Source organism: Palaemon carinicauda, chromosome 24 (genome assembly GCF_036898095.1).
Source record: "Palaemon carinicauda isolate YSFRI2023 chromosome 24, ASM3689809v2, whole genome shotgun sequence".
In the NCBI taxonomy this organism is placed as follows: domain Eukaryota; kingdom Metazoa; phylum Arthropoda; class Malacostraca; order Decapoda; family Palaemonidae; genus Palaemon; species Palaemon carinicauda.
The window spans coordinates 82,865,045-82,883,448 of NC_090748.1; the positions used below are offsets into that span (position 1 = coordinate 82,865,045).

Below are 18,404 nucleotides of genomic sequence, written 5' to 3' on the forward strand. Positions count from 1 at the left end.
ACAGATCCACCCCTCCTTACTCTCTTCTCTTCTTTCCAAAATTTTTTCTTATTCTCTTCTCATGAACAACCCAATCCCTGGCCCCAACTCCAGTCAGCCCACCTCTATGCCTCAACTACCTTACATCTTACTGCCACATTTTTCTCTTTATATCTTTCATACTTCTCTACACTATTACTCTGCAGAAATTCTTAAAATGCTCTCTTTTTCACTTCCACTTTCATCTTCACTCCTTCATTCACTACCCTTCCTTATGCTGCCCCCAACAATTCTCTTGCCACTCATATCACTTGCAATCCCAACAAAATTTCCTTTTACTAACTTCACTCCTCTAGATCACCAGTTTCCCTTCCTTTCACCTTGTCATATGCCACTTCCAACCTTCCTTGATATTCACTTTTTATCTCTGTTTTTTTTTTTTTTTTTTTTTTTTTTTTTTAAGGTCTTCAACCTTCACTACCTCCCTTACACATCCCCCCACATTATTTCTCCAATCTTTTGCTTCAAGTAATTTTCCTTCAACCAAAAAGTGATCAAACATACTGTTAGCCATACCCCTAACCACGTGCAAATCTTTCAATATTCCAAACAACCTTCTTGTTATCAACACACAATTCATTAATGCCATTTCTATCAATCTTCCATTTGCCACCCTTACTCTTGTATACTTATTATCTCTTCTAGAAAAAAAACCTACTTCTTATCACCAGCTCTTGTTCAACACACATACTGTATCTACTAGTCTTTCACCACTCTCATTTTCACCTGGTACGCCATGCTTCCTGATGACACCTTCTACACACAGTTAATTCATTCCAGAATTAATTTCGCTCATCTAAACTTTTCTTACAACCTGGCCCATATGCACTAACAAAAGCCCAGCATTCCTTACCAACCTAGGCCTTACCCACATTAACTTATATTGTTAAATTTACGAAGAAGGTCGAGATGTACCTAAAGACAAAAACACATTGCCATATTTCCGACTTTGTGTTTCGGAAATAAAGAGGAAAGGAAGCCATTTGATGGTTATAATAAATACAATTACTGTACTCTAAATGTTAAACTTTAATTATATAAAAACTCAACTTTTAATTGTTATAGTTTTGTAACATTATTCAGTCGTACTATAAAGAAATGTGGCACAAACGTTGTCACTTTTCCAATATACTGTAGTTTCTCAGGTCAGCGATGGACATTCATTATTTGGCTTTCATTAGAAAGTATCCTATGAGAGAGAGAGAGAGAGAGAGGGAGAGAGAGAGAGAGGGAGAGAGAGAGAGAGAGAGAAAGTGTGTGAGTGTGTAACATTGAATAAGATCTTCCACATACTGTATAAACTATAAAAACGTAAAAAAACAAGAGGAAGAGAAATGAGATAGAATAGTGTGCCTGACTGTACCCTCAAGCAAGAGAACTCTAATCCAAGACAATGTAAGGCCATGGTACAGAGGCTATAGCACTACCCAAGACTAGAGAACAGTGATTTGATTATGGAGTGTCCATCGGCTAGAAGAGTTGCTTACCATAGCTAAAGAGTCTCTTCTACCCTTGCCAAGAGGAAAGTAGCCACTGTACAATTACAGTGCAGAAGTTAACCCCTTGAGAGAAGAATTGTTTGGTAATCTCAGTGTTGTCAGGTGCATGAGGACAGAGGAGAATATGTAAAGAATAGGCCAGACTATTCGGTGTATGTGTAGGCAAAGGAAAAAGGAACTGTAACCAGAGAGAAGGATTCAATGTAGTACTGTCTGGACAGTCAACAGACCCAATAACTCAAGCTGTTATATTTCAACGGTTGGCTGGTGCCCTGGCTAACCCACTACAATTCTACTACCTTATCTGTCATCCATTCACTCAGCAATAAAGCCACCCCTTTTCTTGCTCTTTGTGTACTTACATATATACATACATTATTTATATGCAGTATATTTTAGCTAATGTGTAAAGGCTATACTATCGTCTCTCTCACAGTTTTATTATAATTGAATTTGATTCAAATTGATTAGATATGGTTAAAAACTGTAGCATATTGATTTGCGTTCCAATAACCCACATTTTAATTCAACTGAGCTCCCATATCTATTTCAATATTACCCATACTAACCACATTTTTCTTATAGAAAAAAAATCCTTTTGTCATTATAATTTGATAGTATATGTACCCTTCATAGATACTTGCCCTCTAATTTCAATCAAAATGTTTAAATCTGTTGATATTACTCTCAACTGATTTCTTTAATATTATAAGGTGGGAAAATTACTGTATGTATAGTGAAGTTTTTATCCTGGTTTGCTTCTGTTGTTTTACAAAGTTACATTTCTAATTCTAATTGTGTACTTTTTTTTCATTTATAGATTTGGACATGAGAGCTGGGTTTTTAGGTCAGAATGGTCAGTTTTTACATACGCAAACACACTTATCTGATTCTATGTCAAGAGGACCCCACGCTGGTAAGTATGGTGCGTCATAATCCTTTTTAAAGTTTGAGTGTTGTGGCATGTCTAGATGTTGTTATGTAGCACTGGATTTTATGTTTACTTCCAAAGTAAGTAACCCTATGATTTTGTTTATTGTTTTGGACTTGGTAAATATTGAATTATACTTGTCATTGTTCAAAATTGTTATTTACATTTGAAAGGGTTATGAAAAGGAAACTCAAGTTAGTGTAATTGTATCATTCTTAACAGAATGGTAGTAGAGATGAAACTGATTAATTACTGAGATGCCTAGTAACCATATATGAATTTTCATTGATGAGTAAAAAATAATATGATATTTAAGAATTCATTTTACTGCATGTTCACATTGCTTGTTGTGGTCTTTTATTTTGTCTCAAATTTAGAGCTGCATTGCATCTTGTAGCTTAAATGAATTATAGTTAGTGCAGAATTCTCACTCATATCTTAGAGTATTTGTTTTAAAATTAGCATGCAATATTTAGATAAGTGTCAAGAGAATGCAATTGAATATAAATATTACCAAGTTCTGGTTGATATATTGATTCTCTAATTAACATGAGGGTCCTGGGGTATTTATGCCTGAAGTTATGTGCAAAAAATTATATGTAATACAAATGGCACAAGAACTTGAGATTTTTAGGAATGTGTCTTTTTTTTCATTCTTGAGAGACTGTATTAGAAAGGACAGCCAAAATCTGACTAACCAGCTTTAAGGCATTAAAAACTCCTTAATATATGGTAATCTACAAAACGTAGGGAGTTGAATTTGTATTGTAGTGTATTTCATGATTTGAAAATGAAAGAATTGCATAATAATCATTCAGTACCTTTAAAAATGTGAAATGTAACGAAATGGAAAATATAATTTAGCTAAATAAATGTAACGAAATGGAAAATATAATTTAGCTAAATGAAGATAACAGTAAAAAGAGAATCCAAGATGTAGAACTACTTTTAACAAGTGTTAAATCCTGCATATAACTGAAGGAGTTGCAACTAAAAGATATCTTTATTAGAATAATAATAATTATTATTATTATTACATTATTATTAGCTAAGCTATAACCCTAGTTGGAAAAGAAGGATGCTATAACCCCAAGGGGTACTGCAAGTAAAAATAGCCCAGTGAGGAAAGGAAATAAGCTACAAGAGAAGTAATAAACAATTAAAATTAAATATTTTAAGAACTGTAACAACATTAAAATAGATCTTTTATTTATAAGCTCTAAAACTTCCTAAATAAAAAACAATAGGAAGAGAAATAAGATAAAATACTGTAGTGTGACCAAGAGTACCCTCAAGCTTATGATAAATGTAAGATGAAGTTATGAGTTTTTCAATATTAAACTTACCCGATGATCATATAGCTGTCAGCTCTGCTGCCCGACAGAAAAACCTACGGGCGGAATACGCCAGCGATCGCTATACAGGTGGGGGTGTACATCAACAGCGCCATCTGTCAAGTAGGTACTCAAGTACTCGATGTCAACACAGAACCAATTTTCTCTCTGTCGTGCCACTGGCAAGACCTACTAAATACGCTGTTACTAACTGGATTTGTTTTCACAACTATTTGGTGAAGTACACTATTCCAGTTTTGAGCTTTCGCTGTGCAGGGGTTTTATCTTCATTTGAAAACTTGAACTCGTTTTGGATAGTTTTAATTATGGTGACAAAGAGAGTATGGTCTCTCTTTCACTTTTAAATGGCCGACCCTTCCCTTAGACGGAAGTGTGTTTAGGTTTTTAGTAATTTTGCTTAACACGTTATAGATCTATATTTTATATCTCTCCGCCTTTATTAGGCCTCTTCGATTAACTTTCCTTTTATTATAAACATATAAAAAATAAATTTTTATGTTTTGTTTATATGCGACCTTTCCTGATAGTAGGCGGTCCTGACTTGGAACCGAAGTTAATCAACGTTGAGCCCGTTATATCGTATTTAACCTTTAAAGAATTTAAAACTTTTTAAATTTAATGTTTTATGAAAGAATTTCTTTGATAGTCTTCGTACTGTTTTCAAAGATGAACTAACGTTTAGTTTTTAGTCTACGCAGTTGTTGGCGTTCAGGACATTCAACATGCGCTCTATCGTTACGATAGAGAGAGAGTGTATCACGGTTTCACTTTGCAGTAAGGGTAAACCGATTCTAGCGTTTCGTTCATTCTTTCTTAGCTTAAATGGTTTAAATTCTAAATTAAAGGAACTTTTTATTTGGAAAACCTTTCAGTTTTTTTCCTTTAGCAAATATCATGTTTTGACGATATATAATTGGGCTCTTCTCTCAGGTGCGAAATCTAGAGAGAAAGAGAGAGATAGAGACGGAGGGAGAGAGAGGAGAAAAAACGTTTCGTTCAAACGGGTAACGTTGTTCTCGTTTTACTCTCCTCCCTAGTCGCTGTAGGGGAAGAAGGTAAAACGTTTCTAGGGTTTTATTCTTGTTCCCAGGCTATGTGCGGTGAGAGATTGTAAACGTAGTTTATTTGATCTTGTGTTTAGTCTCTTTCCCAGCCACTGAATTCTTTATCTTTATATATGTTTTCTGTTGCATTATACGACTGTTTTCGCAATTACTACCTTTTAATGAAGGGTAGGATTGCGTGTTTCAGGTAGAAATCAGTAAAAGTTTCGATTTCAGTGAAATAAGTGCAAAACAGAAAATCAAAGTGATAAAGTGATATGCGCAAAGTGTTACAGTGTTGCGTCCGAGGGTTCGTCTGTTCGTGCCTGTCGTTCACCTAGTCCGGGACCTCTTGCAAGCTCCCAAGCCCAGGGGAGAAGTAATGTCGAACGACTTATGGGTTCGTCAGGCCTTGATCAACGAACAGACGTTTTTCCCTCCGTGGTTTCGGGCGTATCTTCCCAAGATCGCCCCACCCACACAAAGACGAGAGAGCCCATTTACTTCTCGTCTGCGGAAGAGGTTTCTCGTAAGAAACCTTGGACCAAGGTCTCGCAGCTTATTAAGTGCAAGTCGGTCCCTTCCGCGCAAGTCCAACGGCCCAGGTGTAGCCACTGGGTCAGTTCGGACTCGCTGCAGTCATCCGACGACTGCACACCTCCCAAGAGAGGCAAGGTGGTACCGCAACAGGCAGTAACTCCGTCTGTTGCCGCACCCGCTGTTTTAGACCCTCAGTCACAACGGACAGTAGCTCCGTCTGTTGCCGCTTTTGTAGACCCTAAGTGGTCTTTACTGCAGTCTATGCAGACTCAGTTAGCTGCGGTTATGCAGGAGTTTCGTGCGGAGAAGGTTAACGCTGCACCAGTTAGCCTACAACCTGCCACGGTTGTGCGCCCAGCTCACGCTGAGGCTGCCTGCTCCCACACTCCGACTGCGGAGAAGGTTGACTATGCACCCGTTTGCCTACAACCTGCCACGGTTGTGCGCCCAGCAGACGCTGCGGCTGCCTGCTCCCACACTCTGGCTGTGAGAGCTCCTCCACCTTGGCGCAGTCGACCCTGCCAGACGCATGCTGACTCCCACAGACGCACGGAGCACTCCGTTGACGTGCGTGTGCTACCACAACAACAGGAGGGTGGAGTTAAGCTGCCGTGTTTTGACACGGTGCGTCAGCCTCCGCAACCCAGTGTGGTTACCGCCACTCGCCCGCAGCAGACTAGTCAGTCAGGAGTTGAGGCTTCCCCACACAGCTTTGGTTGTTGCCAGCTCACAGACTGTCAAGCAGTTACATAACGTTGCCTTCTGGTCTGCTACTTATGCACCAGTGCTGTATGTCCTCTTGTAACTGCTGCTCCTCGTTCGCCTCACGTCAGAACTTACACTAGGCCTAGCTACTTCGAAGCCGTTGTTGTTAAGCTAGTGCTCTCTCGCTCTCCTAGAGAGCGTTTCGTCGGCTAGGCGACTGGTTTTTGCACCAGGAGGAGTTTTAGGGATACAGCCTTTTGATTTCCCTTCTTTTTATCTGGCTTATAGAGCGAGAGTCTGATAGGACACGAGAGAAGTTCTCAGCTTGGGAGTTCATGCCTCTGCCCAGGTAGACTTCTCAATTCTGGTAGACTCGGCCAGGCGCATAGCCAGGAGACGCTCCAGTTGTTTACAGGTCAACTTCTCAACTTTTGTCGAGCCTTTGAATTTTGCTGTACTATTATGTCACACATAACAAGGCTTCCAGGGATGGTAAATGGCTCCGCTTCAGTCGCTAACCCCGTCTGTTGCCACACCTGCTCCCGTAGACCCTAATGGGCTGTGCTGCAAGACATGCAGTCCAAGCTTGTGTCCTTGATAGAGGACTTAATACGGAGAAGAACCTTCTGGCCAACAACCTTCCTACCGGTTGGTTATGCGCCCTGTTGACGCTGAGGTATCTTACTCGCGTCCGCCAGTTGAGGTGGTTCCTCCACCGATGCGACCCAGTGTGGGTTGCCAGTCGCACGTTGACGTTAAGCGACGCTCGGAGGTGGTTGTTGACGTTCAGTGTGTCACTAGGAAGACGTTCAACAACCAGCAGAGGTGACTTGTTGTGACGCAGTGCGTCAGCCTCAGCAACCCGGTAGGGTGTTGACTGCACAACCCAGACAGTCTAGACAGTTTCGGGTTGACGCTGTACTTCCTCGCGTCCCCATGGTTGACAGTTCACAGACTGTGCAGCAGTACCATGATATTGCGTCCGGCTCCGTCACGCATCCACCAGTGCGACCGGATTCAGCGAGTCAGACGTTGCCCACTCCGTTGCCGCCTCATCAGTTTCGGATGAGGAACCCTCTGATGAGGACGTTGCTGAATAAGACGATCAACCCCCAGCCCTGCTATCCATCCAGAAGATGCTGAAGAAGGAACGCTGCCCTGTCAGGCTGTGGATGAGTCTGGTAAGGACACTGTCATCCGTGGTTCAATTTGTGTCACTAGGAAGACTACACCTCCGTCCTCTTCTATACCATCTAGCTTTTCACTGGAAAAAGGACAAGACGCTAGAAGCGGTCTCGATCCCGGTTTCCGGAAAGATAAAGTCTGGTCTGACTTGGTGAAAGGACTTTTTCAACCTTAGAAAGGGTCTTCCCTTGACTGTTCAGACTCCCAACCACGTTCTCTTCTCGGACGCATCGGACGTAGGCTGGGGTGCGACATTAGACGGCAGGGAATGCTCGGGATTATGGAACTCGAGTCAAAGGACAATGCATTTCAACTGCAAGAAGCTACTGGCAGTACGTCTGACCTGGAAAAGCTTCAGGTCTCTCCTTCAAGGCAAAGTGGTGGAGGTGAACTCGGACAACACACGGCTTTGACGTACATCTCCAAGCAAGGAGGGACCTACTCTCTGACATGGTACGAAATCGCAAGGGACCTCCTCACCTGGTCAACAGGTCTAGACTTTTCACTAGTAACGAGGTTCATCCAAGGCAACTTGAATGTCATAGCAGATTGTCTCAGTCGGAAGGGACAAATAATTCCAACAGAATGGACCCTCCACAAGGATGTATGCAAGAGACTTTGGGCCACCTGGGGCCAGCCAACCATAGATCTCTTCGCAACCTCGATGACCAAGAGGCTCCCAATAGTTTGCTCACCTATCCCGGACCCAGCAGAAGTTCATATAGATGCCTTTCTACTAGATTGGTCACATCTAGATCTATATGCATTCCCTCCATTCAAGATTGTCAACAAGGTACTGCAGAAGTTCGCCTCTCACGAAGGGACAAGGTTGACGCTAGTTGCTTCCCTCGGGCCCGCGAGAGAATGACTCACCGAGGTACTTCAATGGCTAGTAGACGTTCCCAGAACACTTCCCCTAAGGGTGGACCTTCTACGTCAGCCACGCGTAAAGAAGGTACACCAAGGCCTCCATGCTCTTCGTCTGACTGCCTTCAGACTATCGAAAGACTCTCGAGAGCTAGAGGCTTTTCGAAGGAGGCAACCAGAGCGTTTGCTAGAGCAAGGAGAACATCCACCCTTAGAATCTACCAATCGAAGTGGGAAATCTTCCGAAACTGGTGCAAGTCAGTATCCGTATCCTCGACCAGTACCTCTGTAACTCAAATAGCTGACTTTCTCTTATATCTGAGGAAAGAACGATCTCTTTCAGCTCCCACTATCAAGGGTTACAGAAGCATGTTGGCATCAGTCTTCCGTCACAGAGGCTTAGATCTTTCCAACAATAAAGATCTACAGGACCTCCTTAAGTCTTTTGAGACCACGAAGGAGCGTCGTTTGGTTACACCTGGTTGGAATTTAGACGTGGTACTAAGATTCCTTATGTCAGACAGGTTCGAACCGCTTCAATCAGCCTCCCTGAAAGATCTCACCTTTAAGACTCTTTTCCTGATATGCTTAACCACAGCTAAAAGAGTCAGTGAGATTCATGCCTTCAGCAAGAACATCGGATTCTCATCCGAAACGGCTACATGTTCTACAACTTGGTTTTCTAGCCAAACACGAGCTGCCTTCTCGGCCTTGACCAATATCGTTCGATATTCCAAACTTATCGTATGGTTGGAAATGAACTAGAAAGAGTATTATGTCCTGTAAGAGCTCTTAAGTTCTATTTAAAAACCTTTACGAGGCCCGTCTGAAGCTTTATGGTGTTCGGTTAAGAATCCATCTTTGCCTATGTCAGAGAATGCTTTATCCTATTTTATCAGACTGTTAATACGAGAAGCTCATTCCCATCTGAATGAGGAAGACCAAGCTTTGCTGAAGGTAAGGACACACGAAGTTAGAGCTGTCGCAACTTCCGTGGCCTTTAAACAAAATAGATCTCTGCAAAGTATATTCGACGCAACCTATTGGAAAAGCAAATCAGTGTTCGCGTCTTTTATCTTAAGAATGTCCAGTCTCTTTACGAGAACTGCTACACTCTGGGACCATTCGTAGCAACGAGTGCAGTAGTGGTGAGGGCTCGACCACTACAATTCCCTAATTCCATAACCTTTTTAATCTTTCTCTTGAAATGTTTTATTATTGTTTTTGGGTTGTCCGGAAGGCTAAGAAGCCTTTCGCATCCTACTTGATTTGGCGGGTGGTCAAAGTCATTTCTTGAGAAGCGCCTAGATTAGAGGTTTTGATGAGGACCTTTAGTATGGGTTGCAACCCTTCATACTTCAGCTCCTAGGAGTCGCTCAGCATCCTATGAGGATCGCGAGGCTCAGTAAGGAAGACGTACTTAAAAAGGCAGAGTAATTGTTCAAGTCGACTTCCTTACCAGGTACTTATTTATTTTATGTTTGTTATTTTGAATAACTGCTAAAATGAAATACGGAATACTTAGCTCATAATAATGTCAACATGTAATGCTGGTCTCTACCCACCCCCCTGGGTGTGAATCAGCTATATGATCATCGGGTAAGTTTAATATTGAAAAATGTTATTTTCATTAGTAAAATAAATTTTTGAATATACTTACCCGATGATCATAAATTAAAGGACCCACCCGTCCTCCCCAATAGAGACCCAGTGGACAGAGGAGAAAATTGGTTCTGTGTTGACATCGAGTACTTGAGTACATACTTGACAGATGGCGCTGTTGATGTACACCCTCACCTGTATAGCGATCGCTGGCGTATTCCGCCCGTAGGTTTTTCTGTCGGGCAGCAGAGCTGACAGCTATATGATCATCGGGTAAGTATATTCAAAAATTTATTTTACTAATGAAAACATATTTTTAGGGTTAGGAACTGTTAGTCCTCAAGGACTTTTCAGTTTAGGCTAAAACAGGGGATCCGATACGAGTTGTATACCAAAGAAATATTGACTTCCCTACCCTTTGGCTAGTTTATCAGAGTGCAAGCATGACTTAGTGTGTATATGGAAGATCAATGGGTTTAGGCTGGTTAGAATGTTGTCACAGCCCCTCATATATTGATTGTGTGGGCACTATAGACAAACCTTACATTCTTTTCATAGGACTATTATTTCGTCTCTAGCTGAAAACCAGCCGTTAAACTTTTGCGATGTGTAACTACCCTTCGCTAGTTAGTAGAGGGGTTAGCTGGGATACACCCACCACCCCACTCACACCTGCACTAGTAAACATTCGCCACTTTTTATTTCGGCTCAGTGGGGTACATGTTGTCTTACTCCTTCGGTAAAATCAAATAAATGTTTTCCTACTGAAATGGCCTAAAAGCAAAGAAATTTCCTTTTTGATATTCTTTTTCTCTTTCAGATGTGACTGCCGTGAGATCCTTTAATATGCAGGTTTGACCAGAAATTGAGAGGCGCTATTGCACCACCTTTATGTCAGGTGAGGAGACGGATCCTCACGGTCTCTGCTCCGCGTTTAGGGGTTACTTCTACATTTAGGAATCTCCTTGCCAGGTGTGTCTGGAGTGGTCGCTCTCCCTGTGGGTAAGGTTTAGTAGATGGTGGAAGAAGAAAGCAAAGACCATGATGACTCTGCTCGTTTGTTCTCACCAGGAGGTTAGACTAGTACAAGTGGCACTCATGTGACTCTGGGGCAACCTTACGTGTTGATGAAATGGTTTGTCTTTTGTGGCCTTCCTTGGGGCTTACAGGTTTTCTGTGTAAGGAAAGGTTGCAAGAGGTCTGTGATTGGGCAGGTATTGGTATGAGACATCCTCCCCAGGGGCCGTTTACAATCTTCTCCCACGAGACTCCGTAGGTTGTAGACCTGTCTTGACCTCAGCTTCTGCTCGCCTCAACGTTCACTCTGCTTTGGCTGGTGGGCTTGAGCAGTTGCTGACAAGCACTCGGAGCAACTTGTCGGGTGACTCCTTCAGGGGAATCCCAGGGACTAGCTTCAGCTAGGTCCCAAGGGCAGTTCACGGAATTAATCTTCGAAGGAGAGATGAAGTGAGCTGTCTGGAGGTCTGCCTCCAGGTGTTGGAACTTCCCTTATGAGGGAAAGTCATTGTCCACCAAGTGTTTGGCGATCTTTCCCTTATCGGCTTCACCAGCTCCTGTGCAGCAAACTTCTCACTCACGAGGAGATTTCCCATCAGGTGCAAAAGGAGTTGATCCATCCTTCCTGGGAGAGACGTCCTTCTCCTAAGTGGTCCCCCACCCGGGGGGTTTCCATCTACAGTTAATGGATTCTTCCATGCCTTGCTCTAGTCCATCAGAGCACAGCTTTTCGAAACTGTACGAGGATAGTGGGAGGCGTTTGCCTGCATTCCTTCTCCCTTGTCATCATGTCCATAGGGTACAGCATAGCGTTACAGGCCATGTAAGGTCAAGCTCTTGCAAGCTTGTGCCTGTGGTTTCTCCCTTTCACAAGGAAGAACCTGCTTCATTGTTTGTGAGCAAGTGCCCACCAACCACCTGCCCTTCCTCTCCCTTAGGCTAAAGGAAGCGAGCACGCCTTTCTTCTGCTGGAGAAAAGGCAAGCAAGAGAATTTCTTTCCTTGACGTTGTAGTGAGTAGGTGTGCTGACCAACTTCTTGCGGATAAGTCTTGTACAGTATTTGTGGACCCTACTAGGTTGGAGGGTGAGCTCATCTGCTTGAAGGAGGCATGCTCGCTATCTCTGCTACCCGCATTTCTTTGTTGTAGGGCCTTTCCATCTAGACTCACACACACAAGAAACTTTATCTAAACCAAAGGTGAGCTCTACATCATTGGCGCATGCTGCGCGTAGGTAGAGGAACGCACACAGATAGTGAAACCTTAGCTATGTGAGCTGAGAAGGGCACGTATGCAAGTGTGCTTTATCAAACCTCGCCTTGCTAACACGCTCCCTATAGTCAGCCTTCTTTACTAGAGGAACAGTGAGTTCCCATGCGAAAGAGAGTAGGTTTCCCTTCTCACCTTCTCAATCTGAGGGTTTAGATAGACAAGTAGATGGCGCTGACTTCCGTAGGAAAGAAGACCAAAATGGCGGCCATGAGTTGACATCCTCTCGGCCCCTCCCTTTCCTTGGCACACCACCAAAGGCAAGGAAACAGGTACAGGAGGCTCAATCAGGAAAGATGCCTCTGTTGTTGGAACTTGTCCAAGCGGTGACGCAGGCAGTTTCTGGACCGACCAGTCGTTCCAAGGCAGTTTCTTCCATTCTGCTGGAATCCTCCAAGGGTGCAGAAGTGATACTAGACAACCACCTGGTCTCGTCTCTCCTAAGCCTAGTTTCTACAAGGTATCAAGAGTACCTGAAGACCAAGGTACCTTCCAACCAAGACCCGGCCTGGGAGAGACTGGGAGTAATCCCAGACATACTGCAGAGGAGGAAAAGGAATCAGAGGGCAAACTGAGTAAAGGTTTCTCTGTACGTATCCTTCACTTTTTCCCTCACAGTCGCAATACGACTCAGAGCTTCAAACCCCAGTGTTCGTGATAGTGTCTAGAGACAGTAGGATAAGTATTTAAACTTTCATGATCTACCACTGGTTAGCTATGATAATGGTATGAGTATTTTTTAGTTTCAGTAGTATAAAAAGAGAATTTTCTAAAGAAATTAATCTCTAATAAACTTTAGTAATCTTTTAGTTGAATTTTGTTTCGAATGACAGTGAGTCCGGTTCATTGTAGGCTTGGCAAATGTGCTGAGGAGTCATAACAAAGTAAAACTAGAGGGGCACAATATAGAACATGCCTTTTCCACACCAACCACTCTTATTTTGCTCTGGACTCCACCATGTACTATTACTATGATGTATTTCCTTCAAATGTAATAGATTTGTCCTTGGGTCAAACACCATCTGTCCACCAAGTTTCGCTGAAACTGATTTAGTAGTGTATGCGTAATATTGTTCACAAACAAAAAATAAACTAATAAAATATTTGCTATTTACCTAACATTGCAATTATTTTCAAAGTACTTTGATGTACTTCATCAAAACTTTATAGATTCATCCTTGGGTCATACCTGATATTACTACCAAGTTTGGTCAAAATTGTTACTGTAATTTTTTGTGTGAAGCTGCTCACAAAGAAACAAACAAATAAATAAATAAACTAACTAGAGGGGTACTCAGTAGACAGCATGCCTTTGCCATGTCAATCTGTTTTATTTTTCTCTTAACTCCACTGCATACTTGTATTCCAATGTATTGTCTTCAAAATCTCTCTGATTTGTCCTTGGGTCATACCCCACATGTCCTCCAAGTTTCTTTGAAATTTGTTTAATAGTTCTGGCGTAATGTTCACAAACAAAAACAAGCAGTCTGATTTTGCTCTTAACACCACTGCATAACCTTTACTTTGATGTTTTTTCTTCAGAATCTAATGGATTTGTCCTTGTGTCATACCTCGCATGTCCGCCAAGTTTTGTTGAAATTGGTTCTGTAGTGTTTACATAATGTTCGCAAAAAAAAATAACATTGTGATTATTTTCAATGTACTGCTGTGTACTAGCACTTTGATGTATTTTCTTCAAAATCTAATGGACTTGTATGTGGGTCATACCCCATATGCCCACCAAGTTTCGTTGAAATTAGTCAGTACTTATTGCATAATGTTACTTGCAAACAAAAAATTTATTTTGATTATTTTCAGAGTACTGCTGCGTATTTGTACTTGAATATACTTTATCCAAAATGTTACAGATTCATCTTTGGGTTGTACCCAACATGATTACCAAGTTTGGTCAAAATTGGTTTTGTAGTTTTTGTGTAAAGTTGCTCACAAACAAACAGACAGGGGTGGCTACATATCCTTCATAAAATCTTTGATTTGGGGGAAACCAATAAAAAAACCAGGGTGAATAAATACCCTTCGAAGGTTTTTGCAACGGTAAAATAAGTTTATTGCTAACTTGCAATGAGGTCTAACCACTAAGGAGATTTATTTGGTAAAATTATCCAAATAATTTGACTGAGGCAAGTTTTGATGCTTCTTCTGTTTTATGTCATCTCTAGATGCTGCCACAAAACATTATTCTTACAATTTAGTTATGTTATAGATCATTCTCGTTAAATTATTAGCACAACTGCAAGGAAAGTTTCTCCCTCTGTTCAAGTTATTAGTGAAAACTTTGTCTTATAAAGCAATATATAATACTTAATCCATTGTGGAAAGGAGACTTTATACGGAATATTTGTTTTGTGATTATAAATGTAACCTACAAAGAGTATATTTCCTATCTGTTTTTAAGAGGTACTGTATATGAAATTTTGAATGTTTCATTGTTATTTATTCCTTTCTGGTGTTTTTTATCTCAAGTTATTAATTCTTTATTAATCCTACTCCAATTGGCATCAATAACCTTTGATGTTACGATGCCAGATATGTGATTAACAGTCATTTATCCATTAAAGAAAATTATGGTTGTGATTAGTTCATTCTCCTTAACATATTGCCTTTAATACTGGAGAATGAAATAGTTTACAGAGGTAGAATTTTGTCTTGATAAATTATAAAATTTACTTTACACAGGCAGTAAAAGATTAAAATACAAGAGTATTTGGCAATTTGAGTATAGAAGATGCACTCCATAAATTGCTTGCATGAGAGTAGAATGTCTGGCCTTTTCCTCACTTTTCATCCTCATCACCCTCTCTTGGGATCATTATGTGTGATTCTACTGCTGATCGGTTGCTTATGCAGCTAGGCTCACTAGTTATAGATGTTTTTTTTTTTTTTTTCACTACAAGTAGAAGTGTTATCCTCATATTCCATTCAAGGGGGATTTTGATTAATCTGCAAATCTGTAATCATATTATAGCCTTTGCAGTCTCTGTAACTTTCTCAGATAGCATATCATCAAACACTGGGTTATGGCCCATTATAACCTATTTGTGGGCCTTGGAATGCAAGGGTGATTTGCATTGTTTTTTTTTTTTTTTTCTTTACCTTAACGGGCTGTGCATGTCCAACCCGGTTTGTTTTCCAGCCAGATGGCCAATGGAACTTCCTTTCATCTAAGGAAGACTCCCATATTGAATGACAAAGGTTTGTCTTTTCATAGAAACAAATCAAATTTTTAAATAATTTGTATTTTTCCTAGCTATACAAACCTGAGTCCTTTAAGTGTTACTTACCACTGCATCCACCCAGCAAGTCCCAGCCGGAGTAAAGTGATTCAGTGACTCAAGTCACAGCCTGTCGACCTGACACATGAGTGAGTAGGGCATGCCAGGTTGGCTGCCAGATCATCAGCTAAACCAGCTTGCTCTCTAGAGTGTACCCATATTTAATGACTCAGGGTTTCTATAGCTATGTAAAATGCAAATTATTTTAAAATTTGTGATATATATATATATATATATATATATATATATATATATATATATATATATATATATATATATATATATATATATATATATATATATATATATATATATATATGTGTGTGTGTGTGTGTGTGTAGATATATATATATATATATATATATATATATATATATATATATATATATATATATATATATATATATATATATATATATATATATATATATATATAAAATGTGTGTATATATGTATGTCCACCTTGGCCTCCAAAGGTAGTGCAAGTCTTAATTTGACCTTTTGCACACATTGCTAATTTTCTTGCTTTTCATGTTCCATAACTCAGTTCTTTCATCTTTTTGTCATATATTGAATACACAAATCAGCTATTTCTAATATTCTACGAACCATACTAACATACTGTACAGTATTGTACATTGATCCGCCTTCCTTGTCCCATTACTCATGCTCACATTTGCTCTTAAGTTTCACATCAGTTGATGATGATTTTCTCAAGGATTAGTAACTTTATACAGTACTTCTTTTACTATTCTCTCATTATTTGTACTAATGTGGCTTTTTGGTTTTTAGATTTAAATATTTTGTAATTTATATCATTAGTAATATTACACCACCTAACTGATGAAATTTATTGATATACTTAAAACACTAGATTATTTATCCTTGCAGAAAAAGCAGATACTGTAGTGTGTTTTAAAGATGCATTAATGAATAGAAGTATTTAAGAGCATTAATGCTGCTTCATTATTAAAAAAAGTGATAGGGAACATTTTGCTTTTATAGTAATGGATGAATAACATCCCAATTACATTATACAATGTCTATAGGTTTTTAAATGTAAGTAAATATGATTTCTTGAGCTTTTTTTTCTTTTAGAAAATTCTTATGCTATTTGTATGCCTAATCAACAGAACCAGCATCTTCAGAAATAGGAGGTACCTTCAGTTGGAAGGTAACAGGAGATCTGCAAGTCCATGTTGGCAGCCATACTACAGTAGTGGAAAAGAAAGAACAAGATGATGTTGAAGTCATGAGCACAGATTCGTCATCCTCATCCTCTTCGGATTCCCAGTGACATTACAAATCTAAATATCTAATGACTTCCTTTAGACACTGATCTCATGATGTTCAAAGTAAAAATTCCAGGTGCAGTAGTGTTATCCTTACTAGTGCTTTTGTTGTAGAATCTGATTAGAAGTAGAAAGAAAGGCTGTATGAAATATATTTGTATGGCTTGTTTTGTATTAATTGTTCAATTAGTCAGTGAAGTTTAGTAGTAAAGGTTTAAAGTACTTAAGGTTTAAAACTTGTTTGTTTTCTAATGTACAAGACAGTCTAAGAGTATTTCATATACCTCATTTTGATTAATGCAGTATTGTACTTTGTATAACCCGCTACTCTTACTTAGCCCCTAGTGACAAATATTTAAAAGCTGAATTCCCATTAACTGTGGAATTTGTCATAGGTTTTTGTATCAAATCACTTTTAAAACTAGAAGATAATTTTTGGTCAATAAAAACAGAAATACAACCTCTTTTCAAATAAGGTTTCCTCCAGATGAGATTAATCATAGTAGATGTTATACAGTAATATTTATTATTCAATTACTTTTCATCTTGAAAATTACATGCCCATAGAAATTATTTTTATGAATATCCCCTGATGTTCATATCACTTCGACTTTGAATGTAATTCAATGGTGATGTTACCCAATGTAGATAACCCAATGGTGACATTACTCAAAAAACTAGAAAGAAAAAAAGTTCTTCTCTTCAAGGGGCGATGCCTCCCTCCCACCAAGGCAACATCAAGTGACTAATGGCAACTCGAGGTAATGCCTTGCCGTTGCCTTACATAACTGGACAGTCTCTGACATTGCTAGAATTGGCAGTTTTTACCCCCCTCCCTTTAAGGTACTTCATCCAGGTGTTTGCATTTCCAGTTTTGGAAACCATAGATTTTCTTTTTTGCAAGTATTCTAACATAACGTAGCATATCCTTTGTAGAGCTGTGCTTTTCAAGCTAGAGTAACCAACAGCTGAAGTAGAATACTGTATAAGGCATTTACCAAGGTACTCATTGACAGCCCCTTGTGAACTATGGTATTTAATTGTGGTTATAGTATTGCGAATCACCTCGGCAACAAACAGAGTTTCATTTATGGTTTTAATTCAACTATTGTTTGGGTTAAGTTTGGAGGAAGTTTGTTCACTTGTTTCCTCTTTTCAGTTCTGTTCAGCTAATAGCTGTCTGCTTCATCATTTTGTGTATGACTTCATTAAGTTTTGTTTTGCTACCAGGCATGTGCTTTGCTAATTTCAGCTGCTGGCTTGGAACTACAAATCTCTGGCATTTAAGATAGTAACAGATCAAATGCTACAGGAATGGACATTCAAAAGGATTAGGTGTTCGTGATCAACCCTTATGCATCGATATAATGTGAATTTCGTAGGGTTTCGTTGAAATCTAAATAATTTCTGTAAAGTTTTGGTTTAATAAACTTCTGTGTATTTTGTCGGTTTAATCATGTTTCATTTGTCAGCGAGCCCAGTTCCTGTCGGCTCGTGACATCCACTGCATTAAATTTTAACCCTCTGGTGATCCGATGACGGGGCAAATTCGGTGTAAATACACGCGTTACTCAAGGAAAACAAAACTCACGCCTAAAAGATTATGGGTAGTAGCAGCACATGCACAGCTGGCCTATACTGATCTCCAATGTGACATTTTATTTTTCAATATTAAACTTAGCCGGTGATCATATAAGTCGCAACTCTGTTGCTCGACAGAAAAACCTACGGTCAAAATACGCCAGCGATCGCTATGCAGGTGGGGGT

The 18,404-nt window shown here is 39.9% G+C and overlaps 1 protein-coding gene across 2 annotated transcripts in view; it reads left to right on the top strand.

Annotated features, from left to right (window-relative positions):
* Nucleotides 1-17,097, top strand: part of MED4 (mediator complex subunit 4) — a 59,120-nt gene extending 42,023 nt beyond the window's left edge. Inside the window, exons 5-6 of one of the 2 annotated variants that reach the window (XM_068348250.1) lie at nucleotides 2,359-2,463; nucleotides 16,479-17,097. In XM_068348250.1, coding sequence (XP_068204351.1) covers nucleotides 2,359-2,463; nucleotides 16,479-16,642 — 269 coding nt within the window. In that variant the 3' untranslated portion in view covers nucleotides 16,643-17,097. The remainder of the gene's footprint in view (nucleotides 1-2,358; nucleotides 2,464-16,478) is intronic. The other variant, XM_068348251.1, reaches the window with a different exon arrangement.
* The last annotated feature ends 1,307 nt before the right edge of the window (nucleotides 17,098-18,404 follow it).